This window comes from Crotalus tigris, unplaced genomic scaffold, assembly GCF_016545835.1.
Source record: "Crotalus tigris isolate CLP2741 ecotype Arizona unplaced genomic scaffold, ASM1654583v1 scf7180000017794.702064, whole genome shotgun sequence".
Classification (NCBI taxonomy): domain Eukaryota; kingdom Metazoa; phylum Chordata; class Lepidosauria; order Squamata; family Viperidae; genus Crotalus; species Crotalus tigris.
Genome location: NW_024096641.1, coordinates 397,866 through 424,779, shown reverse-complemented (window position 1 = coordinate 424,779; position 26,914 = coordinate 397,866). Strand labels below are relative to the sequence as shown.

Genomic DNA, 26,914 nt, shown 5'->3' with positions numbered 1-26,914 from the left:
TAATGAAAGAAGAGTAATATGATGTAATGGACGGAAGTTAATCAAAGAGAGAAGCAACCTAGAACTAAGGAGAAACATCCTAATGGTGAGAACAATCAACCAGTAGAAGGCTTTCCTTCAGAAATTGTGGGTGCTCCATCACTGAAGGATTTCAAGAAGAAATTGGACAGCCACTTCCATTTCTATGGAATAGAATATGAAATATGAAGTATGAAATATGAAATATAGAACAGAATAGAATAGAATATGGATAGAATAGAATAGAATAGAATAGAATAGAATAGAATAGAATAGAATAGAATAGAATAGAATAGAATAGAATGTGCAATATGCAATATGCAATATGCTTTTTTCTCATAGAACGCCCAGAACGGAGTTCTGGCACCTTTTTTGGATGGAACTTTGTAGGGTAGGCAAGGCAAGTTGTATGACAAGTGTGAGTTCCAGCACCTTTTTTTTTTAAAGCACTGGGAATATGGAATAAGAAATAGAATAGAATAGAATGGAATGGAATGGAATGCAATATGCAATATGCAATATGCAATAAGAATAGAATAGAATAGAATTAGAATAGAATAGAATTAGCTGGAAGGGACTTTGGAGGTCTTCTAGTCCAGCCCCCTGCTCAAGCAGGAAACCTATACCATTTCAGACAAGTGACTGTCTGGTCTCTTCTTAAAAATCTCCAGTGATGGATGGTCTGCCTGAGCAGGTGGTTGGACTAAAGGTTCCTTCCAACCTCATTATTCTATGTTCTAAGAAGGAAAGTTGGATTCACCCTTACAGGAAGGAAAGTTGGATTCGTCCTTACAATATCTGGCAGTACAAGGTTATCTCTTTCAAGCCTATGCAGTGCTAATCTATTAGCTTGCCCGTCCTTTGCTTGATGGTTAAGCTAATATGTAAATGCTGGTTCTTTATCTGTACTTTTGGGGTTAATGCAACAAACCATGCTAATTAAATGCCCGATTGAGTAAACAGATTGCAATCATGTGTTCTCCAGCTACCCGGTCTGAATCCAAAATTTCTAAATGTCATCATCGTATGTCTTTTGATCTTCCTAATGGAAGATTAAACGCTTTAACCCCTTCCCACTGGCACCGATGATGCAAAGAAAATTGATTTTGAAATGAAATATAGCCTTCCTTTCTCCACTTCCCCAGATGCTTCAATCGAGACTGCTGGGGGTAATGGGCTCCCCTGGACCTGTAGAATATCACTTTCAAATGTTTTTCTAAACGTTTTCTGAGTTGAGAGAAATAACCATGAGGCCATCTCTCATGAAGGCCAGAGAAGAAGCAATGGGTTGTCGGGTTGGAGATCTGTCTGGGAGAAAACTTTGAAGAGACGCAAAACTATATTTAAGCATTTGAAGGAGAATATTTGTAGCTCAGGGTTGAAATGAAGGGGTCTCTGAGCTTCATTGTTTTCTTGCAGACATTTAAGTACCAAACTAGGTAACATCATCAGTGCTAGAAGAGAGGGAGGGAGGGAGGGAGGGAGGGAGGGAGGGAGGGAGGGAGGGAGGGAGGAGGAGGAGGAGAAGGAGGAGGACTGTGGGGTCCTGGGTGCTCTCTGAGCTGGGTTGTTTTCTTGCAGATGTTTCATTACCCAACTAGGTAACATCATCAGTGTTAGAAGGGAGTGGGGGGTATGTGGAGGAGGAGGAGGAGGAGGAGGAAGAGGAGGAAGACTATTGGGTTCTTGGTGCTCTCTGAGCTTGGTTGTTTTCTTGCAGACATTTCATTACCAGATTATGTAACATAATCAGTGCTGGAAAAGAGTCTGTTTACATACAAGTGGTTTGCCCTTACTGTAAAAACAACCTAATTTAAAAAACCATCAACATTCCCACCAACACTTGCATATTAAACAGAAAGCAAACCCCACTTTCTTCTAACACTGATGATGTTACCTAGTTGGGTAATGAAATCTCTACAAGAAAACAACCAAGCTCAGACAGCCCCAAGGACCCCCTCCTTTGTAGATCTGAACAGTCCTCAACTTTCATTTGGCTTATGGACCTACTGTAGCGTTCACAACATCGTAGGATCCATGTCACCTCGATGTAAAAAAGATGTTGAGACTCTAGAAAGAGTACAGAGAAGAGCAACAAAGATGATCAGGGGACTGGAGGCTAAAACATATAAGGAAAGGCTGCTGGAATTGGATATGTCTAGTTTAACGAAGAGAAGGACGAGAGGGGACATGATAGCAGTGGTCCAATCTCTCAGGGGCTGCCCCAAAGAAGAGGGAGTCAAGCTATTCTCCAAAGCACCAGAAGGCAGGACAAGAAGCAACGAATGGAAAATAACCAAAGAGAGAAGCAACCTAGAACGAAGGAGAAACTTCCCGACAGTTAGAACAATTAACCAGTGGAACAACCTGCCTCCAGAAGTGGTGAATGCTCCAACACTGGAAGTTTTTAAGAAGAGACTGGACAGCCATTTGTCCGAAATGGTATAGGGTTTCCTGCCTGAGCAGGGGTTGGACTAGATGACCTCCAAGGTCCCTTCCAACTTTATTATTATTACATGAAAGATTCACCCAGCTATGATGTATCAGTTCCCAACCTTTGTAGCTTGGTGGCCCCGGGAAAGGCGGGGGGGGGGGAGAGGGACTTCACCCACAACTTCTAGAGGCAAAACCATTCCACTGCTTAATGGTTCTCACTGTCAGGAAATTTCTCCTTAGTTCTAGGTTGCTTCTCTCCTTGATTAGTTTCCATCTGTTGCTTCTTGTCCTGCCTTCAGGTGCTTTGGAGAATAGCTTGACCCCCCCCCCCACCTCTTCCTTGTGGCAACCCCTCAAATATCGGAAGATGGGTATCATGTCATTCCTAATCCTTTTTTTCATTAGGCTCAACATACCTAATCTCCTTTAACTGTTCATCATGCAATTTATCCTGCAGACCCCTTTAATCATCTTAGTTGCTCTTCTCTGCACTCTTTCTAGAATCTCAACATCTTTTTTTATATCATGGCAACTGAAACTTGAACGCAGTATTCCAAGTGTGGTCTTACCAAGGTATTATAAAGTGGATTTCCTAATATACGGATGTGCGAATTATCTTTTTCTTTTTTCTTTCTTTCTTTTCCAGCTTGTTGCTTTAGAGAGACAAGTCTTCGATTTTCTGGGCTACCAATGGGCTCCGATTCTGGCCAATTTCCTCCACATCATCATGGTGATTCTGGGCCTTTTTGGGACAATCCAGTACAGACCACGCTACATTGTGGTGGTGAGTTTGCTAACGATTCCAAGGCTGGCTTTGGAATAATAGCCAAATGGGGATTTGGCGTCCACTGGTTTCAGTGAGACTTAACTATTGGAAGGTTATTGCATAGCTATTGCAATTTCTATGCAGATTATTGCACAGAACTAAATTGTGGAACCAGGCCAGCAGAACTGGTGGCTACAGGTAGTCCATGGCTAAGTTGTTAAGTGAGTTTTACCCCATGTTCTTGCCACAGTTGTTCAGTGGGTCACTGCCGTTGTTAAATTAGTAACACGGTTGTTAAGAGAATCTGGCTTCCCCGTTGAATTTAGTTCTCAGAAAGTCGCCAAAGGGGATCACGTGATCCCAGGACAACGGTCATAAATAGGAACCAGTTGCCAAGCCGTCTGAATTTTGACCATGTGACCACGGGGATGCTGCAATGGTCGTAAGTGTGAAATACGGTCATAGGTCACTTTTTTCAGTGCCATTGTGTCTGACAACTGGTCCTCGCACTTATGACTGTCTCAGCATCCCCAAGGTCATCTGATCAACATTTGGGCAGTTAGCAACACTCCTGTATCTACAATGGTCACAGCATCATAGGGTCATGTGATCACTTTCCCAGCTGGCTTCCAACAAGCAAACACAATGGCAGAAAGTGGATTTGCTGAATGACCGTATGGTTCACTTAACAACAGCAAAGATTCACTTAACAACATGGCAAAAAAAGTCTTAAATTCAGGTAGAATTGACTGAACACCTTGTTTAGTAATGGAAGCAATTCTGGTCCCAACTGTGGTTGTAAGTTGAGGATTTCCTCTTTTTATCCATCCTTAATGCAAATATTTCCTCTGGTCCTTGGAGCAGCTGCAGGGCCAATTTTAATTCCTGGGGTGATCCAGGAAAACTTCCAATCAGATTTTCACAATCTGCCAGAAAAGGGAAATTTGGGTGTCTTTTTTTCCATAGTAACGCCTGATCCTTTGAAAGCTGGCCTGTTGCTGTTTATACAAACTCAAATATGCAATCACGTCTTCAGCTTGTCTATTTCCCATAACACATCTGACTGCGATCAGGACCGCTGAGATTGGCAAGCAGATAATTGCTTTTGATCTACCCCTTCCAATGGAAGATGCTTAATGCACGTCAATCAAGTGTTTTCACTTTGTTCTGCAATCTTTTGGGGGGAAAAACAGTGCAACAATTTGGCAGTTGATAATACAAGTGTCTGCAGCCTTTAATTGCCAGCCTAAAGGCTGTTTGCCTGTGGGATTGTTCTTATATGGAGTTGGCCATCCATGGTAATCATAATTAGTCTTTGCATTATGTAATGGAGCCTTGGGGGGGTCTTTACATTCCAAACAGCCACAAGACTAACTCTCCCCAATTTGATTAATCACATTGTTACCTGCCAGGGCTGATATCAGCACTACTAGGCTGCCAGGCAGCAAACATGAACCCAATAAGCTAATTCATTTTATTGTAAAGCTACATTAACAGAATCTTAGAAGTCTGAAAATACACTTCTCAGATCTGGTTCCAAAAGTGCTTTTTCACAAAGCCACTGGACTTTTTTTCTCTCTCTCTCTTTGAAGATATTTTGCTTCCCATCCAAGAAGCTTCTTCAGCTCTGACTGGATGGTGGGGAATGGAAGGCTTTATACTCCTTGCAGACAGCTGGCCATTTGCAGTTTTTTAGAGCAGTGATGGCGAACCTTTTAGAGACCGAGTGCCCAAAAACTGGCCCCGCCCCCACTCCACCCCCGCCCCACCCCCACTCCTCCCCCCATCCCCCGCCCCGCTGTCCGCAGGGCCACTCACCACCTCCAGGGCCTGCCGCAGATCACCCAGGCAGCCCAGCAGTGCTATGGCGGTCATGCCCTCTGCCTGCGCCCTGCAGCATCAACTGTGCACGATGGGGAGTGAGGGCAGAGTCTTGTCTACGCTGCCTGGCTGCCATGTCCTTGGCTGCACTGCTCCACGTGGGCCACGCTCAGGGGCGACTCTCCTTCAAGGGGGCTGCTGGAGAGGAGGCGAGGGTGGGGCAACGGCACGTGTGCCCACTGAGAGGGCTCCGAGTGCCGTCTCTGGCACCCGTGCCATAGGTTCGCCATCACTGTTTTAGAGAGTCGTTGAGGCCACCTGGAGGCTTTTCTGTGTCCTCAGGGTCACCTCAGTAGTGCAAATGAGTGCGGAGCCTTCTTGCAACTGTTGAAAGGGTTCTCATCAATGACTCTCATCCAGTCAGAGTTGACGAAGCTTCTTCGATTATAAGGTGCTTTCTAAAGACACCACAAGAATGTTGAGTGAGTTTTGCCCCCCACTTTACGACCTTTCTTGCTACAGGTGTTAAGTGAATCCCTGTAGCTGTGGAGTTAGTCACACAGTTGTGAGGTGAATCTGGCTTCCAGCCTTGACTTTGCTTGTCAGAAGGTCACCAAAGGGGATCACATGTTCCCCCCACCCACCCCCCGGGACCCTGAAACCATTATAAATATGAGCCAGTTGCCAAGTGTGTGGATTTTGACCATGTGACCACGGGGATGCTGCAACGGCCGTAAGGGTGAAAAATAGTCATAAGTGCTGTTGTAACTCTGAATAGTCACTAAATGAATTGTACGTCAAGGACTACCTGTACTTAGATAAGATCACCTTGATCGGCAATTGTACTGTGATCACACTGACCCATATTAAAAATGAAATTCTGTTGTCTGCTCTCAAATGAAAGTATATATCTACCCATACACATACATAACACACATATGCATATACTACACACCCACACACATACACACACACACACACACACACACATGCCATATTTTCCCCAAAATAAGACCTGGTCTTATATTAATTTTTGTTCCAAAAGACACATTAGTGCTTATTTTCCGGTTAGGTCTTATTTTCAGGGAAATACGGTACTAAATGCATCCGTCTGGCTGACGATCTTAACTGGGGCTTATTTTTTATATACAGTATATATTTATCTTATCTGTTGGGTGGAGCACTCAGTCTACCAAATATAAATCAGTCTGTTCTGCCTTTCGCTCCAATCTAGGAGCATGTTTTGCAGGCAGATGTCACATACTGTGAATACTGTAAATTCAAAATTTTGTGTCTGACAAAGAGTTAATGGGAGAGCTTGAAATAGCTATACTAATCTCCCACTAACTCTTTGTCAGCCACAAAATTTTGAATTTACAGTATATATTTATATATGTGTCTGTATGTACACACACACACACACACACAAACACACACACACCATTTTGAACATGTAGCAGAAAGAGGAGACTTGAGAATTCATAAGGTTGATCCTATTGGAACAAAACTGTGGCTGAATCTGGATGTTCGGTTTCATTTTCAATAAGCAATAAGATTGTGGTTTTTTTTCCTCCCTTTCCCCCCCACCCTCTTTCTTGCATGTCCCATCCCTCCACCCAGTATGCCATCTGGACGGCCATTTGGGTCACCTGGAACATTTTCATCATCTGCTTTTATTTGGAGGTCGGGGGTCTTTCAAAGGTGAGTGACATTTGGCTCTGAGCATCCAGGAATAACGAAAAGAGGGGGGCAAAGGGGCCTGGCCAGTGGGGAGGAAGGGGGAGTGGCATGGCACGGGGTGGTGTCTCAAGTCCGCTGGAAAGAATCTGGTAAGCGAGAGGCAAGTGTGGGTCAAGAGGTCTTATGAGTGAAGCGACACAAGATTCAGGTTGGAAGGAGAAAGGGGTGGGGTGGAGTGGAGTGGAAGAGGGGATTAAATTATTCTTCCATAAACTGAATCCAATTTAGTGCTTTAACGCCTCTTCAAAGAAAAGGCTATCAGTCATTGCAAGCTTCCTTGCACGGTTTGGGGAATAAATTAATTTCTTGAACATACTCCACTCTCACTGTGTGTTGTTGTGTGGATTCCTTTTTCGGCTTCAAGCACTTTCCTTCCTTGGGCAGGGCTTTTAAGATTTCAAAGCTCTTATTTTAGACAAACTGCCAACAAAAGTACTATAGTCAAGGCCATGGTTTTCCCAGTTGCAATGTATGGCTGTGAAAGCGGGACCATAAGAAAGGCTGAGCGCAAAAGAATTGAGGCCTTTGAACTGTGGTGCTGGAGAAGACTCCTGCGAGTCCCCTGGACTGCAAGGCGTTCAAACCGGTCAGTCCTGGAAGAGGTCAACCCCGACTGCTCTTTAGAAGGCCAGATCCTGAAGCTGAAACTCAAGTACTTTGGCCACCTAACGAGAAGGAAGGACTCACTGGAGAAGAGCCTAATGCTGGGAAAGATTGAGGGCAATAGAAGAAGGGGACGACATAGAATGAGGTGGCTGGATGGAGTCACTGAAGCAGTAGGCCTGAGCTTAAATGGACTCCAGAAGATGGTAGAGGACAGGAAGGCCTGGAGGAACATTGTCCATGGGGTCGCGATGGGTCGGACACGACTTCGCAACTAACAACAACAACATACTGTTGATATACTAACTAGTGGCTTGCTCTTTCAGTTCCCTGATTAGGGCAAGTCACTTATATATTAACAGGGCAAACTCCAGCACCCTGACGATGTTACCTAGTTGGGTGATGAAAGGTCTGCAAGAAAACAACCAAGCTCAGAGATTTTAGACAAAAATACAGCAAGACTTATGTGTCCACACATACTATCAGTCGACCTCAGGGCCCAGTTTAGGTCAATCTCTTCCCCAACCTTTCCGGATTGGCGGCTGGAGAAGAGAGAGGCGAGAAAGGGGATGATTCTGTGGGAGGGGCAGGTGTGTGTGTGTGTGTGTGTTTGTGTGTGCTGCATGAATGCCCATGGCATTCGCAGCAACACTCGCACAAGTGATTCCACAAGCGCACACAGCAAGGTTTGCATGAGTGGGACAGCAAGCACCCATAGCGATGCTCATGTGAATGGGACTGCGACCACCTGTGACATTTGCGGCGATGCTCACGCAAGGGGGGCGGTGTGCGCGCAGACACGCAAGCGCTGACCGGTCACTCACATGGCCCTGTGGTGATTAGGCCACGGCCCACAGGCCGGGGACCCCTGGTATAAGTAATCCTTGTGTCAACGCTGCAAATATTGTATATTCTTGCTTTTGACAATATGCAGAATTGTCTGGTAATTATGGGGTTAATACAGAGCAGAAGGAGGGTTGGGGGTAAAGCCCGGGAAAGAAAGAGGAAGAAAACATTTGACCTTCACACTAATTGGATAACGTGAGATATGACAGCTAATTTAGGGAGGGAACATGCTGATAATTTAACTGCTCAGAGGAAGAGAACTTAAATCCTAGCATCCTTCCATTGTGCCTGTGCCGACATTTTGTAACAATAAAAGACTTTTAGGAAAATAAACGCCTGGAAGTTCTTTGGAATGTTTCATTAGCCGGAACCACAACACCTTGACTTACAACCCATTAGTTTAGGAGCTGTGGTGGCGCAGTAGTTGGAAGGCACCACTGCAGGCTACTTCTGCTGACTGCTGACTGCCAGCAAGTCGGCAGGTCGAGTCTCAGTGGCTCAGGGTTGACTCAGCCTTCCGTCCTTCCGAGGTCAATAAATTGAGGACCCCGATTGCTGGGGGTAAAAGGCTGACTCTATAAACCGCTTAGAGAGGGCTGTAAAGCAGGGGTCTCCAAACTTGGCAATGTTAAGACTTGTGGATTTCAACTCCCAGAATTCCTCAGCCAGCTTTGCTGGCTGAGGAATTCTGGGAGTTGAAATCCACAAGTCTTAACATTGCCAAGTTTGGAGACCCCTGTTGTAAAGCACTATGAAGCGGTATAGAAGTCTAAGTGCTATTGCTATTATTGATAGTTCAAAGTTACAACAGAACTGAAAAAAGTGAATTATGACTGTTTTTCACACTTACAACCGCTGCAGCATCCCCCTGGTCACATGATCAAAATCCAGACGCTTGGCAACTGACTCATACTTATGACAGTTGCGGTGTCCCAGGGTCATGTGATCCCCTTTTGCGAACTTCTGAGAAGCAAAATCACATAACACCCGCGTTATTAACTTCACAACTGCAGTGATTCATTTAACGGCTGTGGTCCGAAAGGTCCTAAAAGGGGGCAAAATTCGCTTAACAACTATCTGGCTGAGCAACAGAAATTTTGAGCTCAGCGTGGATGTAAGTCGAGCAACTACCTGAAATTTTGTCCAGCAGTTATTCCTGCGTGCAAACGTTGGTGTGTAATTCCAGTCCCTCTAGAGAATTGTTTGATGTGGGTCAGATGTGAGTAGCTAGAAGTAGATTTTCTCTCCAGTGCCTAAATATGTCTGTCTGAACTAAAAGTGGTATGTTTTTTTTTTTTTCCAGAATACACCTCTCGTTGCATTTAAGTTTTTTCAAGGTTAGATTTAAATAAAGGGTGTTAAGAGTTGTTTTGGAGATGAAGAACTATGTAAGAACAGCTTAGAAAAACAAAGTAAATATTCAGCTGCACATCTATAGAGAGAGTGGAGCTCGTTGACAGTTGCAAATCAATTTCCACAATATTAGCCTTACACACCGGGAGTTGATCCAGACTGAAAACAAACCTTCCCAATATTGATGCCTTTGTTGTAATTGGCTTCTCCCAAAGGAGTCTGAGAATTGCAGTTGATTGACAGTGTTGGATTACTCCAGGAAAAATAGCTATTCTTCCTCTATGGCTGTCTGGAATTCTAGAATTCAGGATTTCCTAAGCAATGGAAATATTCAATAAAATAAATTGATGGTGTTACCAGTTTTGATGGGATTTCATTCTGTTTCATGCAGTTTAGAATGTCGAATCCTTCTCCTCCTTTTTCCTTCTCTTTCTCCTTCTCCTCCTTTTCTTCCTTCTTCCTCCTCCTCCTCCTCCTTCTCTTTCTCCTTCTCCTCCTCCTTCTCATTCCTCCTTCTCCTCCTCCTCCTCCTTCTCATTCCTCCTTCTCCTCCTCCCAAAGTGTTCCTGAGTCATCTTCTTTGATTTAGAACTTCTTCTCCTTCTCCTCTTTCTCCTTCTCCTTCTCCCTCCTTCCTCCTTCTTCTCCTTCTCCTCTTCTCTTTCTCCTTCTCCTCCTTCTTCTTATTCTCCTTCCTCCTTCTCCTCCTCCTCCTCCTCCTCCTCCTCCTCCTCCTCCTCCTCCTCCCAAAGTCTTTAAGCAGAAAGTGTTCCTGAGTCATCTTCTTTGATTTAGAACTTCTTCTCCTTCTCCTTCTCCTTCTCCTCCTCCTCCTCCTCCTCCTCCTCCTCCTCCTCCTCCTCCTCCTCCTCCTTCTCTTTCTCCTTCTCCTCCTCCTTCTCATTCCTCCTTCTCCTCTTCCTCCTTCTCATTCCTCCTTCTCCTCCTCCCAAAGTGTTCCTGAGTCATCTTCTTTGATTTAGAACTTCTTCTCCTTCTCCTCTTTCTCCTTCTCCTTCTCCCTCCTTCCTCCTCCTCCTCCTCCTCCTTCTCTTTCTCCTCCTTCTCCTTCCTCCTTCTCTTTCTCCTCCTCCTCCTCCTCCCAAAGTCTCATTAAGCAGAAAGTGTTCCTGAGTCATCTTCTTTGATTTAGAACTTCTTCTCCTTCTCCTCCTCCTCCTCCTCCTCCTCCTCCTCCTCCTCCTCCTCCTCCTTCTCCTTCCTCCTTCTCTTTCTCCTCCTCCTCCTCCTCCCAAAGTCTCATTAAGCAGAAAGTGTTCCTGAGTCATATTCTTTGATTTAGAACTTCTTCTCCTTCTCCTCCTCCTCCTCCTCCTCCTCCTCCTCCTCCTCCTCCTCCTTCTCCTTCCTCCTTCTCTTTCTCCTCCTCCTCCTCCCAAAGTCTCATTAAGCAGAAAGTGTTCCTGAGTCATCTTCTTTGATTTACAACTTCTTCTCCTTCTCCTCCTCCTCCTCTTCCTCCTCCTCCTCCTTCCTCCTTCTCCTCTTTCTCCTCCTCCTCCTCCTCCTCCTCCTCTTCCTCTTCCTCCTCCTCCTCCTCCTCCTCCTCCTCCTCCTCTCATTCTTCTGTCAAGGAAGATACAAAGTTCTGATTCTTGCTCTTCTGGTGGCCTCAATCCTTGTTAATTGATGTTGTTGTGGTGTGATTTTGATGTTGTCTCTCCATCATCTCCTGGGTCTGCCTCGTGTTCTCCTCTTTTTGTATATGCCCTGTATACGGTAGTTTATTAAAATTCTACCAAAATGAAATGAATTAAGATTTGGATGGAATATTGGAAAGAATATTGACTATTTTGGCATTTGTTGCTGACGTAATGTTGATTCCCAAGAGGTAAAGGTGCTCCTCAACTTGTGGCCATTTCTTTAATGACTGTTCGAAGTTACAACGGCAGTGACTGTTGCAGCATCCCCATGGTCAAGTAATCAGAATTTGGATGCATGGCAACTGACTCATAATTATGACGGTTGCAGTGTCCTGGGGTCATGTGATCACTTTTTGCAACCTTCTGACAAACAAAGTCAATCGAGAAGGTAGATTCACTTAACAACCCTGTTACAAACTTAACAATCGCAGTGATTCACTTAACAACGGTGGCAAGAAAGGTCATAAAATGGGGCAAAATTAAGCTAACAACTCTTTCTCTTAGCAACAAAAATTTAGGCCCAATTGTGGCTGTATGTCCAGGACTATCTGGACAGACAAATTTACGCTGTCCTTCGGGCTTGCTGTTGTTGCAGAGGATAGAAAAACATGTGGGGTTTTTTTTTCCCCAAATTTTTCTTTCCAAATTGAAGCCTTCCAAAATAAGCAGAATTTATGCGAGGAATGAGGGCCAAAAATCCCAATAAAGAACATCCTGGAAATCCAGAAAGAGTATCATAGTTTGTCTTCTTTGCTGGATCTTGTTCTAAATCAGGCAACTGGTACACAATCTGTGTCAACCCTGAAGGGAAAAATGTATCCTGGTCTCTAAATGTCGAAGGGCAAAGGCATATATAGAAAAATTCACCTCCCTGCTCCTAACTTCCACATTTTTCTATTTATTTTCCCCCATGGCAATGTAGCTGGGCTGATCTGTCTTTGTCAGCCGAAGGTTAATATACAGTGACAAAATGGGAGGAAGTGCAGTGAGGTAGAAAGGATGGAGTTGTTGATTTGCTAGCTGGCGGGAACGGGTGTCCTTTTCCGTGCAGACAGGTGACGATCCCGATGGAAAAGGAGGAGGAGGAGGAGGTGGGAGAGAAATTAAATTCTCCTCTCACCCCTCTGGCTCAGGATGCGGAGAGGAATCCTGTAATGGCGTCCTCAGAAGAGCTGCATCCAAGTTTTCATTCTACTGCTCAGTTGCAACTAAAGCAGCCTCCTCAAATCTCTGATTGTAGGTCATTAGTCTTTAAACATCTGCATGGATCTCAGCAACAGTAACAGTAACAGAGTTGGAAAGGACTTGGAGGTCATCTAGTCCAACCCCTGCTCTCTCACAGGAGATCTGTACTATTGCTGATCGATGGCTGTCCAGTCTCTTTTTAAACACTCCCCCAGTGATGAAGCACCCACAACTTCTGAAGGCAAGCCGTTCCACTGGTTAATTGTTCTCACTGTTCGGAAGTTTCTCCTTAATTCCAGGTTGCTTCTCTCCTTGGTTAGTTTCCATCCGTTGCTTCTTGTCCTGCCTTCAAATGCTTTGGTAAGTAAGTTGCCCCCCTCTTCCTTGTGGCAGCTCTTCAAGTATTGGAAGACTGCTATCATGTCACCCCTGGTCCTTCTTTTTTCTAGATTAGGAATACCCAGTTCCTGCAGTCCTTCTTCATAGGTTTTCGCCTCCAGCCCCCTAATCCTTTTTACTGCTCTTCTCTGAACTCTTTCCAGAGTCTCAACATCTTTTTTGTATTGGGGTGACCAAAACTGGATGCAGTATTTGAAATGTGGTCTTACCACGGCTTTGTACAGTGGGACTACTACTTCATGTGGCCTTGATTCCATCCTTCTATTAATGCAACCTAGAATTGTGTTGGCCTTTTTGGCTGCTGCCGCGCACTGTTGGCTCATCTCTAAACGGTTGTCCACTAGGACTCCAAGATCCCTCTTGCAGTTACTACTATTGAGCCAATCGGTGCCTGTACTTTTGAATTTCTTTGCCTCAGTGTAAAACCTTTCTTTTCTCTACGTTACGTTATGTTTTACTTTATGTTTTCTCTCTTTGGATCTTAAAGCATCCAAAGAAGCGACATCATGGGGTACTAAGCTTTCCATCCATAGGAGAAGAGCAGGCAGAGCTGGGGGGAGGGGGTGAAATTAAGCACAGCATCAGCTTGGAATCATTACGTTCCCACAAAGGGTCTAAATCTAACCCTTCCTGAATTCTGTTGATTCTTATCTGGTGCCAAATTAGTATTGAACTTTAGTTGACTGGAGTCTTGTGTATAGACTTGAGCAATAAATCTTCTGAACTGTGACTTAACATATGGTCCTGATCCTTTGCAGCTGACACCTACCCATTTAACATCTCCAATTGTCACACACCCCAAACCAAGAATGACAGGTGTGAATCCTCCAAGCTGAGTTCTTTATTGTTGTTGTTGTTGTTGTTGTTGTTAATAATAATAATAATAATAATAATAATAGTAATAATAGTAATAGGCACCTTGGGTGCAATCCCAAAACAACTGGAGCACCACTTGAACACCATTGGCATTGACAAATTCGCTATTAGTCAATTGCAAAAGGCGGCCTTACTAGGAACTGCTTCCATCCTGCGACGATACCTGTAATACCATCAAACATCCACATCTGCCTATCCCAAGTCCTGGGTAAGGACTCGACAGGTAGACAAAATGCCAAATCCAGTCTGAACATCTGCCTGACTGTGTGATGATAATCAATAATAATAATAATAATAATAATAATAATAATAATAATAATAATAATAATAATAATAATAATAATAATAATAAGAAGAAGAAGAATAAGAAGAAGAAGAAGAAGAAGAAGAAGAAGAAGAAGAAGAAGAAGAAGAAGAAGAAGAAGAAGAAGAAGAAGAAGAAGAAGAAGAAGAAGAAGAAGAAGAAGAAGTTGGAAGGGATCTTGGAGGTCATCTAGTCTCCTACCTGTGCAGGGGGGTTGGACTAGAAGACCTCCAAGGTCCGTTCCAACTCTGTTAGTCTGTTAATACCTGCAATTTTCTTGATAGCTCGGTGAGAAATGGTTGCTCAGAACATGTAGCCCGAAGATTTAGAAATATAAAGACCCCCCTCTTCCTCCTGGTTAATAATACATTTTTCACCTCTTAAAACATGCAAAATTATTCTGCCTTCAAGCTCTTCTCAGATCTGGTCTTCCCAGACTGAATTCATCTGAAGGGGGCCTAACCATGCCTTCCTTTGATAACGAATGGATGCTGTTGAGCGTGGAAGCCCATCTGCCTCCCGGCCTCTTCCATCTGTCCCTGCAAAAAAAAAAAAGGAGAAATATTTGCATTGCAATTTCCCAAAGGAGACGCCTCGCCTGGCGTGCCCTCATTGTGTACGTGTTAGGCAGAAAATATTCAAATGTGTTAATCGGATGAATAATCCTTTCACGGTTTCAGAGGTTTCGCATGTACGGTCTACAGATGGACAGGCTGGTTCGTCGTCGCTTTGATCCCTAGAGCATATATCGGCAACGTGGTTATGCGAAATGGAGCAGGCTGGCACTTCTTCCATAGTAGAGTGTTCATATGTTTGAGCCAATTTGGTCTAGTGGTTAAGGCAGTGGTTCTCAACCTTTTTAATGCCGTGACCCCCAACCAATCGTAAGTCGAGGACTACTCAACCGGTCGTAAGTTGAGGACTACTCAACTGGTGCAGCACCGTTTGCAGAATGGGACTTTTGGCGGGCTCAGCAGGGCAGAGACAGCCTGGACAATTCCTATTGGCTTTTGAAAGCCAGTAGAATTAGACTCTATTCAAGAGAGTCTCTTCTATTGGCTTTCAAAAGCCAACAGAATAAAAGGGAGTAGCACAGCTAAGGAAAAGGGGGAAAAAAATGGCGGACTGCGTTGTTTGGCGACCCCCGTGAAATGGTCGTTCGACCCCAAATGGGGTTCCAACCCACAGGTTGAGAACCACTGTGTTAAGGTGTCACCAGGATAGAAAGCAAAAGATTGTAAGTCTTGCTTTAGCCATGAAAGCCAGCTAGGTGACTTTGGGCTAGGTGAATTCTAATCCCACTTTAAGCATGAAAGTTGGCTAGCTAAATTTGGGTCAATCACCAGGAGATCATGTTCATGCCTAAAGAGGGACTAGAACTTGAATCAGAATAGAGCTGGAAAGGGACCTTGGAGGTCTTCTAGTCCAGCCCATTGCTCAAGTAGGAAATGGGGGAAAAATGGTGGACTGCGTTGTTTGGCGACCCCCGTGAAATGGTCGTTCGACCCCAAATGGGGTCCCGACCCACAGGTTGAGAACCACTGTTTTAGAGACCAAGTGCCCCAAAACTGGCCCCACCCCTGCCCCAGACACACCCCGCCTGCCCGCAGGGCCACTCACCGCCTCCAGGGCCCGCCGCAGATCACCCAGGCAGCCCAGCAGCACCATGGCAGCCACACCCTCTGCCCGTGCTCCGCAGCATCAACTGTGCACAATGGGACGTGAGGGCAGAGTCTTGTCTATGCTGCCTGGCTGCCATGTTCTTGGCTGCGCTGCTTCGCATGGGCCACGCTCGGGGGGTGACTCTCCTCCAGAGGGGCTGCTGGTGAGGAGGGGGTCATGGGGAGAGGCTCACAGAGAGGGCTCTGAGTGCCGCCTCTGGCACGTGCGCCATAAGTTTGCCACCACTGGTATAGGATCTCCTGCTTGAGCAGGGGGCTGGGCTAGAAGACTTCCTAGGTCTCTTCCAGTTTCTATTCTGATTCAGTTCTAGTCCCGCTTTAGGCATGAAAGCCAGCTGGATGACTTTGGGGCAATCCCCAGGAGACTGTGAGTTCTAGTTCCGCCTTAGGCAGGAAAGCCAGCTGGGTGACTTTGGGCCAATCACCAGGAGACTGTGAGTTCTAGTTCCGCCTTAGGCAGGAAAGCCAGCTGGGTGACTTTGGGTCAATCCCCAGGAGACTGTGAGTTCTAATTCTACCTTAGACATTAAGCCTGGGTGAGTGACTTTGGGCCAATCCCCAGGAGACAGAGAGTTCTAATGCCGCCTTAGCCATGAAAGCCAGCTGGGTGACTTTGAGCTACTCTTTCTCTCTCAGCTCAGTCCACCTCAAAAGATTGTTGTGCTGGTGAAAAGAGGAAGAATTAGGAATATTAGCTACGTTCAGCGCCTTGAGTTACTTATAAAGTAATAAAGGTGGGGTAAAAAAATCTAATAAATAAAATAATAAATATCCATCATGCTATTCTCTTTCAGCGTGATACCGATAATAATAATAAAGTTGGAAGGGACCTTGTAGGTCATCTAGTCCAACCCCTTGCTCAGGCAGGAAACCCTGTACCATTTCGGACAAATGGCTGTCCAGTCTCTTCTTAAAAACTTCCCGTGTTGGGGCATTCATCGCTTCTGGAGGCAGGTTGTTCCACAGGTTAATTGTTTTAACTGTTAGGAAGTTTCTCCTTAGTTCTAGGTTGCTTTTCTCCTTGCTTAGTTTCCATCCGTTGCTTCTTGTCCTGCCTTCAGGTGCTTTGGAGAATAGCATAACTCTCTCTTCTTTGGGGCAGCCCCTGAGATATTGGGAGGCTGCTATCATGTCCCCCCTCGTCCTTCTCTTTGTTAAACTAGACATACCCAATTCCAGCAACCTTTCCTTGTATGTTTTAGCCTCCAGTTCCCTAATCATCTTTGTTGCTCTTCTCTGCACTCTTTCTGATCAGCAAAGTTCCCCAAAAGAAATAATAAGCAAAATACATTAAAGGCCAGAGTTTAAAAAAAAACAAAGAAATCTAATTAGATCTACATTACTGTTCACTATATATTCCCATTGTTTTGCTATCGTTGGATATTATCCTGGCTTTTATCACATCCCCCCCAAAAGTCCACTTCCGTTTGTTTTTTGACCTTTGCACCTCTCTCTTTCGGGGATTCTTATCAAGCCCATCCAGTCACACTTAGTTACTTTTCCTTTTCCTCTTTACACATTCACTCTTTCCTCAAATGCTGGCTTTGCGATTCAGTTCTCATTCTTTCTGCATGATGACTGCATTCAACTTACAGCCAAATTTCTCCTAATTCTTTCCCGTGGAACCAAAAGTTCAAAAACAGGGGCTTCTATCTAGCTGTTTCTGCTTCTTTTGACAAATATTCTGTTCAAGTATTCTGTTAGGCTGCATTAACAGAGGGATAGAATCAAGATCATGTGAAGTATTAATACCACTTTACAAGGCCTTGGTAAAGCCACACTTGGCATACTACATCCAGTTTTGGTCACCACGATGTAAAAAAGATGTTGAGACTCTAGAAAGATTACAGAGAAGAGCAACAAAGATGATTAGGGGACTGGGGGCTAAAACATATGAAGAACGGCTGCTGGAATTGGGTATGTCTAGTCTAATGAAGAGAAAGACAAGGGGTGATATGATAGCAATCTTCCAATATCTTAGGGGCTTCTCCAAAGAAGAGGAAGTCAAGCTATTCGCAAAAGCACCTAAAGGCAGGACAAGAAGCAACGGATGGAAACTAATCAAGGAGAGAAGCAACCTAGAACTAAGGAGAAACTTCCTGACAGTGAGAACAATTAACCAGTGGAACAACCTGCCTCCCGAAGCGGTGAATGCTCCAACACTGGAAGCTTTTAAGAAGAGACTGGACAGCCATTTGTCTGAAATGGTATAGGGTTTCCTGCCTGAGCAGGGGGTTGGACTCGATGACCTCCAAGGTCCCTTCCAACTTTATTATTATTATTATTATTATTATTATTATTATTATTATTATTATTATTATTATTTACTTTAGAAAAGAGCACTTGCCACTTTAATACTGCTTTTTCGCTGGTATTCGCATATCTTGAAATCGAAATATTTGTAGTTCGGAATTGAACTGTAGGGCCCTTGTTGCCTTCTGAACTTGGTTGTGTTCTTGCAGACATTTCATTACCCAACTAGGTAACGTCATCAGTGCTGGAAGGGAGGAGGAGGAGGAGGAGGAGGAGGAGGAGGAGGAAGAGCTGCCCTTGGTGCTCTCTGAATTGATTGCTTTCTTACAGACATTTCATTACCCAACTAGGTAACATCATCAGTGCTCGAAGGGAGTGGGTGTTATGGAGAGGAGGAAGAGTAATGTGGGGTCCTTGGTGCTCTCTGAGCTTGGTTGTTTTCTTGCAGAGGTTTCATTACCCAACTAGCTCTCGTACCAACTCAGCTCACAGGGCTGTTGTGTGCAAAATAGGAGGAGGAAGGAATTTTAGGTATAATAAAGGCAGGATATAAATATGTAAAATAAATAAAAATAGAATAAAATCTCCTATTGCCCTAGAATAGAGTTGAATGTGGGTAAATAGTTGTGCGCATTCAGTCATGTTATTGGCTGTTCCACTGGCACTGTAGGCTCAAGCTGATAAAATAAGTTCCCCTACTTGCGATGGATGTTATGTGCCTGTCCAGAATCAATGGTTGATCCAGGATGTGCCTTAAGGAGAAATGGAAGGATACAAACTATTCAAAAGAAACAGATCTAACAAAAGAGGAGGTGGATTTGCATTACATATATAAAAGATCACTATATCTATACATAAATCCACAGAACCAAGGATGAAAACCTCTTAGAATCCATATGGGTCAATCCAAAAGGAAAAGAGAATGACATTGCTATAGGAATACACTACAAGCCAGCCAACAAAGTAGGAGAAACAGGTGGACTTTTTGCTAAACAACTAACAAATGTATGTAGGAAACATACCACTGTAGTCATGGGAAACTTCAGCTCCCCAGATATCAGCTGGGAGACAAACTCTGCAGCGAGCGGAAGATCAAACAGATTCCTAACCAACCTAGCCGACAACTTTGTCATCCAAAAGGTAGAGGAGGGAAGCAGAAGTAAAGCTATACTGGACCTAATTCTTACTAAGAAGGGATGGAGGGAGTTGAAGATGCCGGGACCTTGAGGGAAAGTGACCACGTCATACTGGAATTCAATATAATGCAAACACAGGCAGTAGAAAATAATTCAACCGATGTCTTAAACTTCAAAAGAGCTGACTTTAATAAACTCAGAGAGAACCTAGGAAAGATTCCATGGATGAAAATCCTAAAGGGGAAAACAGCTCAAGAAGTGTGGGAAGCTTCCCTCCACACGTTGTGGGTGTTTCATCACTGGAGGTTTTTAAGAAAAGACTAGACAACCATTTGTCTGGAATGGTATAGGGCAGTGGTTCTCAACCTTTTTAATGCCGCGACCCCCAACCGGTTGTAAGTCGAGGACTACTCAACCGGTCGTAAGTCGAGGACTACTCAACTGGTGCAGCACCGTTTGCAGAATGGGACTTTTGGCAGGCTCAGCAGGGCAGAGACAGCCTGGGCAATTCCTATTGGCTTTTGAAAGCCAATAGAATTAGACTTTATTCAAGAGAGTCTATTCTATTGGCTTTTGAAAGCCAATAGAATAAAAGGGAGTAGCACAGCTAAGGAAAAGGGGGAAAAAATGGCTGACTGCGTTGTTTGGCGACCCCCGTGAAATGGTCGTTCGACCCCAAATGGGGTCCCGACCCACAGGTTGAGAACCATTGGTATAGGGTCTCCTGCTTGAGCAGGGGGTTGGACTAGAAGACCTCCGAGGTCCCTTCCATCTCTATACTGATTGATTGAAATGTGCTGTCATCCAGACTAGTCATATATGAATTCTTTCCCAGGTCAACATTTCCTGTGTAAACAAAGACAATTTATGAGGGTAAATACAGAAAATAAAATCCTTTCCTTTGAAATCCTAACTTAGCACAGGCAGGCTAATTTTAATAAGGCACATAGGGCTAATTTTGTATTATTACTGTAAATGTTTACCAAATCATACCGTGGTTGTTTGGGTTTGACCTGGAGTAATATGTAAACTTGTGGCTTGCGAATAATAATTTATGGCTTCAGCATGTTGTATCCTCCTAACCAATTATGGTTTATTCTAGTAAACGAAAATGCTATTTATAACATGTTCCAACTGGGATATTGTCCAACCACATGGAAAATTAAGAAATAAAATATAATAAATATTCTATCTATCTATCTATCTATCTATCTATCTATCTATCTATCTATCAATCTATCTATGCCATCAGTCTACATCTATCTATCTATCTATCTATCTATCTATCTATCTATCTATCTATCTATCTATCTATCTATCTATCCCATCAGTCTATATCTATCTATCTATGCCATCAGTCTACATCTATCTATCTATCTATCTATCTATCTATCTATCTATCTATCTATCTATCTATCTAATCCATCCCATCAGTCTACATCTCTCTCTCTCTCTCCCATCAGTCTATATCTATCTATCTATCTATCTATCTATCTATCTATCTATCTATCTATCTATCTATCTATCTATCTTTCTACCTACCTATCTATATCTATCTATCTATCTATCTATCTATCTATCTATCTATCTATCTATCTATCTATCTCCTTCTTAACTTTTCTTCTTGCCTTTTTTTTTTAATCTATGATGTTGAAAGTATGTGTTATTGAAACTATGTGCCGGTCCATGTGTTGTGATTCCTTAATCTCCTTAATCTCTGAGCCTGTTCATCTGTTGTAACTCCTTAATCTAATACATCCTTCTTTGGTGTAACCGTAGTGGCTTAGTTCTCACCTCATGCAAATTTTAAAAATCCACAATTCTACAAATCCACAGTTTCATTTTAGCCTTAATCCTAACCTGCTATGTGAATATAATTACACAGTGCGGTAGTTAAAATGTAAGTCCTCCTTAAGGTCCTCCTCCTTAAATCTTCCTCCTCCTCAGCCCTCCTTTTTCCTGCTTAATCCATAAAAATGAGATCAAGTAAAGTAGATTAGACAAAACCCTACTTCTATCAAGCACACAGGCACCCTTTTTTGCCACCGTTGTTAAATGAATCACTGCAAGTTGTTAAGTTAGAATCACGACTGTCAAGTGAATCTTGACTTTGCTTGTCAGAGAGCTGCAAAAGGTGATCCACATGATCCCAGGACACGACAGCCATCATAAATATGCGTCAGTTGCCAAGCGTCTGAATTTTGATCAAGTGACCATGGAGAAGCTGCAAGGTCATAAGTGCGAAAAAACATCGCTGCAACAGTTGTGAATGGTTTGCCTTCAGAAGTTGTAGGTCAGACATGTCAAACACAAGGTCCGGGGGTCGGATGCGGCCCACAAAGTGGTTTCATGTGGCCCGCGAAGCCATCCTGGAAACAGTGAGGGAACAGCCTCCCATTGCCTTGGCCCTGGCCCGGGCTGGCTGGGACCCAATGTACAATTTTATGGTTGCCATCTATTCTGAAACGCATTCAGTCTTAGCTCCACAAGGCCGTCTGGAAACAGCGAGGAACCAGGCCCCCACAGGCACCCTTGACACAAATGAAGTAGAGCTGGCCACACCCACCAAGTAGGCCACACCTACTCCATCCACGCTCACCCAGTAGGCCGCACCCATCTGACCCCCTGAGGGCAACCACAATGCTGATGCGGCCCTCAATGAAATTGAGTTTGACACCCCTGTTGTAGGTTCTCCAATACTGGAGGTTTTTAAAAAAAGATTGGCTGAAAGACTTTGGGCCAATCACCAGGAGATGGTGAGTTCTGGTCCCGCTTTAACCAGGAAAGCCAGTTGGATGGCTTTGGCACCATCACCAGCAGACAGTGAGTTCTAATCCCACCTTAGCCATGAAAACCGAGGTGAGCGCAGCAGTTAGAGTGCAGTACTGCAGGCCACTTTAGCTGACTGTGTTCAGCAGGTCAGCGGTTCAAATCTCACCGGCTCAAGGTTGACTCAGCCTTCCATCCTTCCGAGGTAGGTAAAATGAGGACCCAGATTGTTGGGGGCAATGTAAATATATATATACATTGCTTACTGGTGTACACCGCTTAGAGAGTGCTTGCACTTAAAGCGGTATATAAGTCTCATAAATAAATAAATAAATAAAACCAGATGGGTGACTTTGGGCCAATCACCAGTAGACAATGACTTCTAATCCCACCTTAGTAATGATTTCAATTTTCTGAATTCCCCAGACAGCATGGGAAATTTAGACTTTACACATCACTCTAACTCAAGGGTGTCAAGCTCAATTTCATTGAGGGCTGCATTAGCATTGCGATTGCCCTCGGGGGTGCAGGGGGTGCGGCCTACTGGTGGGCATGGATGGAGTGGGTGTGGCCTACTGGGTGGGCATGGCCAGCTCTACATCATTCGCGTCAAGGGTGCCTGTGGGGGCCTGGGTAGGAGTGGGACAGATCTGAGGGTCTCTGGCAGAAAGGGATGGGACCAGAGCAAAGCCCATCAAGCCGGATATGTGAAGTAGGCAAAGACCCATTTGCTGGCCACTTCCAGGCAATGGTGCATTTCTTCATTCCTCATAAAGGGTGACACCTCCCCCAGCATGCACCCAGGGGGTTGGGCCAATGTGGCAGGGGCTGGTTCCTCGCTGTTTCCAGACGGCCTTATGGAGCTAAGACTGAATGCATTTCAGCATAGATGGCCACCACAAAATTGTACATTGGCTCCTGGCCTGCCTGGGCCAGGGCCAAGGTAGAGGGGGCCGTTCCCTCACTGTTTCCAGGATGGCTTCATGGGCTACATGAAATCACTTCGCGGGCCACATCCGGCCCCTGGGCCTTGTGTTTGACATGCCTGCTCTAACTCATACGGTTTGTTTGATTTCTGATTGAATATACTGCACTGACATCCGCCATGGTAACTTCTACATCATGGCTTTGGCTTTGTCATTGGCAAGTCAATGACCTGAGGCAATGATATCATTCAACAAACAGCAGTTTTAAAATGTCTTAGCACGATGAATGAACCCATTTGCTGTCTGTATACAGAATGCTTTGCATTGTGCAAGAACAGCCCTAGATGAGTGGGAAAGCTGATCTCTAGCTTTAGTTGAAAAAATGCATTGTTCATTGGAGTTTTTAATTTCTCCTCTCAGGACAGTGAACTTTTGACGTTTAACATCTCCCAACACCAGTCATGGTGGAGTGAGAATGGTCCTGGTTGCGTAAGGAAGGAGACGCCCATGATCGGCATCAAAGGTCTGGACAACCATTCCTATGTTTCTGTGATCGGTTGCGCGCTGGAGTATCGTTACATCGAGGTCATGCACAGCGCCCTGCAGATTCTGGTGGCGGTGAGTACACCCTCTGGGTTCTTGACTGATGAAGCACTGGAGAATCAGTGCCCCAGTATAAGAGGTGCTCTCTCCTCAAAGGAATTTAATGAAATAATAACTCAAAAGGTGAATTGCTGGGGAAAAAAAGATCTACCAGTGTTCCCTTCAGACAGAAAACACTTTTTATTAAACAAACAAACAAACAAACAAACAGCAGTATTAGAATTGGTTTAGAATGCAGTATTGCAGGCAAACTCTGCCGACTGCCAGCAGTTCAATCCTGACCGGCTAAAGATGGACTCAGCCTTCCATCCTTCCAAGGTCGGTAAAATGAGGACCCCAGATTGTTGGGGGCAATATGCTGATTCTGTAAACCGCTTAGAGAAGGCGATATACAAGTCTAAGGGCTATTGCTGTTGCCATTGCTATTGCTATTCTTTTCTGTTTTGTTCTGTTCTGTTTTGTTCCATTCTATTCTGTTCTATTGCCATGGTGCTACAGGTGGTTAGAAGGCAGTATCGCAGGCTAACTCTACCAACTGCCAACAGTTCGATCCTGACCAGTTGACTCAGGCTTCCATCTTGGCAAGATTGGTAAAATGAGGACTCAGATTGTTGGGGGCAATAATGCAGACTTTGTAAACTGCTTACAGAGGGCTGTAAAGCACTGTGAAGTGGTATTGCTATTTATAGACCACCTTTCTTACTTTCCAGAGTGACTCTGGGTGGCTTACGATGTAATCAAAGTAGAAATATGAAACCCATTGTATTTATGAGAACAATTAAAAAAATTAAATACGTCCTTCCTGGTTTATTTGGTGCCTTATTGGGGAGGCCTGTCTGGTGCTTCAGTTCAACCTGCAAAAGAGCTTTAGAGGGTGTGATGCAGGTTTAAAAAAGAAGCACAGGGTCACAACTACCATTCTGACCTTTTTTGACCTCCCTGTGGACACCTCTAGTTGGTCCTCAGAATGATAAGGATTTGGATCATTGTTCGCTGAAAATTGCTGCAACCCAGGTGTTTCTCCTGTTCACCTTTGCACTGCGAAACTGTGAGAAAAAGACCTGCAATTCTTGGCTGTAGGGAATTCCTTGATTTACAACCATAATCGGAACCAGAATTTCCATCATAAGTCATTAGAGACCTAAGTTGAGTCAGACCTGATTTTCTGATTATTTTTATGGTGATTGCTAAGCGAATCACAGCTTTCCCAATGGACATTTCTTGTGGGAAATTGGGGGAAAAAAGTAACAACTTGCCATCATATGATACGATGGTCATAAGTGTAAGTTATGTGTAAGTGTAAGATGTTGAGACTCTAGAAAACATACAGAGAAGAGCAACAAAGATGATTAGGGGACTGGAGGCTAAAACATAAATAGTAGTTGCTGGAATTGGGTATGTCTAGTTTATATCTGTCTTTGAACATACAGAGTAAAACCTCAGTTTTCTGGAACTTGATACAATAATAGAAACACTGAGGGCAGAAAAAGACCTAGTGGTCTATTAAATCCACCCTTTGAGTTTTTGTTTGCCTGGTTTTGTTTTCTTTTTAATTAATTAATTTTAATTATCAATTTACTTATTTATTATTTATTTTCCTGTTTTATTATTTATGTATTTTTTAATTGGTTGATAATTTTTTGTCAGATGATGGACATGTGTTTATCCCAAGCATGTTTAAATTCAGTTACTGATGACTGATCTGGCAACCTCCGCTGAAACTTGGTTTCAAGTTTCCATTGCTTTATCTGTGAACTAATATTTTTCTAACATGACTTCTTAACTTCCAGCCTGTCATCCCAAAGGTGCTTTTTCCTGAGGCAACTGGACTTCCTTGTTTTTCTTTGAAGATGTTTCGCTTCTCATCCAAGAAGCTGCTTCAGCTCTGAAGCTTCTTGGGTGAGAAGTGAAATGTCTTCAAAAAAAACCCCAAGAAAATCCAGTTGCCTCATGAAAAAGCACCTTTGGGATAATTATGACCTGCATGACTGAGAATCTCCCTCCTGTCCGTTTGAAGTTATGCCTCCTGTGTTCTTGATTTTTGCTTAAGTTTGAAAACGCTGCCTTCTACAGTAGAACCTTATTCAATCATGTCTCTCCTTTTCCTTTCTGTCCTCAGGGCTGTACATATGCAGTTCCTCCAACCTCTTCTGATACGTTTTGTCCCTCAGACCTTCCGCCATCTTTGATGCCCGTCTCTACTCTCACTCTATCTCAGGGGTAGGCAACCTTGGCTCTTTTATGACTCGTGGACTTCAACTCCCAGAATTCCTGAGCCAGCCATGCTGAAGGGAAAGGGAGAGGTTTCCAAGCTGAGCCGTGCTAGCTCAGGAATTCTGGGAGTTGAAGTCCACGAGTCATAAAAGAGCCAAGGTTGCCTACCCCTGCCCAAATACCTGAATTTTGATCACATGGCTGTGAGGAAAAAATATTTAAACCAGGGTTCTTCAAACTTGGCTCTTTTGTGACTCATGGACTTCAACTCCCAGAATTCCTGAGCCAGCCATGCTGAGGGAAAAGGGGGAGGTTTCCAAGCTAAGCCATGCTGGCTCAGGAATTCTGGGAGTTGAAGTCCAGGAGTCATACAAGAGCCGAGGCTGCCTACCCCCGCTTCTATCTTATCAATATCTTTTTTTTTTAAGTGAGGTCTTCACATGGAGTGAAATGTTCCTCAAACAATGTTGTTAACGTGATAACATCCTTTGGTACTTAACAGGCCTTCCTGAATAAAGGACCCTCTTTCCCTCAACTAATTTGTTAAAACCAGATTTTGCTGTCTTTAATTTAGCAAGCTAATGCTTTCCAGCCCTACTTCCATAGAGGGGGAAGGTTTGGGTATATCTGTATGCAGATCTCTGTGTTTGTGTGGGTGGATGAGTGTAGATGTGCATGAATTTGAATCTTAAATTTAGTAGACTCAGGCAAAACAAGGGAAGAAAGCAAGGCTACGCTCGCTAAATGTGGTCTTTTATGGTGGCTGCCTGCCCATCATTTCTGGGATTGTGGCTTTTTTTTAATTTGTTACAAGCAGCGGAACCGTATGGCACATCAAAACGTATTGCTTCTGACGGTCTCTTTGCTTGTTGTTCAGCATGAATTGGAATATATATATATATATTATTTGCTCCAGAAATCTCAAAGCATTGTCTTTTTGCTTTCCAAAACCCCACCACATGCCTTGCAGTTAGAAAATCCTATTTTACAAACAAGCAGAGACTGTGGAGAATTAGAGCTATTTCCAAGTATCTGCTTTCTGCAAGCAAATTTCAAGCGTTTCAGAGTTTCTTTCCAGCTCAAATTAAATTCAGGTCGTACAAAAATCACACTCTCTTGTCCCCTTCTATACAGGAGACTTAAGAAAAACATACACACACCTTCCCAGCCCCAATTTGCTTCTGGAAGCATTTCCTGTGGATAGATAAATCAACTTTTTTATGAACAGTGTCTGCAATTGAAATATTTATAGGTGTGTAGAAGAGAGGCAGCTGAAGGAGGGGAAGGCCATCCAGTTAGACTCAACTTGTACATTTTCTC

General features: G+C 43.9%; 1 protein-coding gene across 3 annotated transcripts in view; it reads left to right on the top strand.

Moving 5' to 3' along the window:
• LOC120307617 (sodium/potassium-transporting ATPase subunit beta-1-interacting protein 4) overlaps window positions 1-26,914 on the top strand; it is a 115,756-nt gene that overhangs the window by 40,344 nt on the left and 48,498 nt on the right. For all 3 annotated transcript variants that reach the window (XM_039342537.1, XM_039342535.1, XM_039342536.1), the window contains exons 2-4: window positions 3,101-3,238; window positions 6,662-6,742; window positions 23,198-23,395. In XM_039342537.1, coding sequence (XP_039198471.1) covers window positions 3,101-3,238; window positions 6,662-6,742; window positions 23,198-23,395 — 417 coding nt within the window. The remainder of the gene's footprint in view (window positions 1-3,100; window positions 3,239-6,661; window positions 6,743-23,197; window positions 23,396-26,914) is intronic.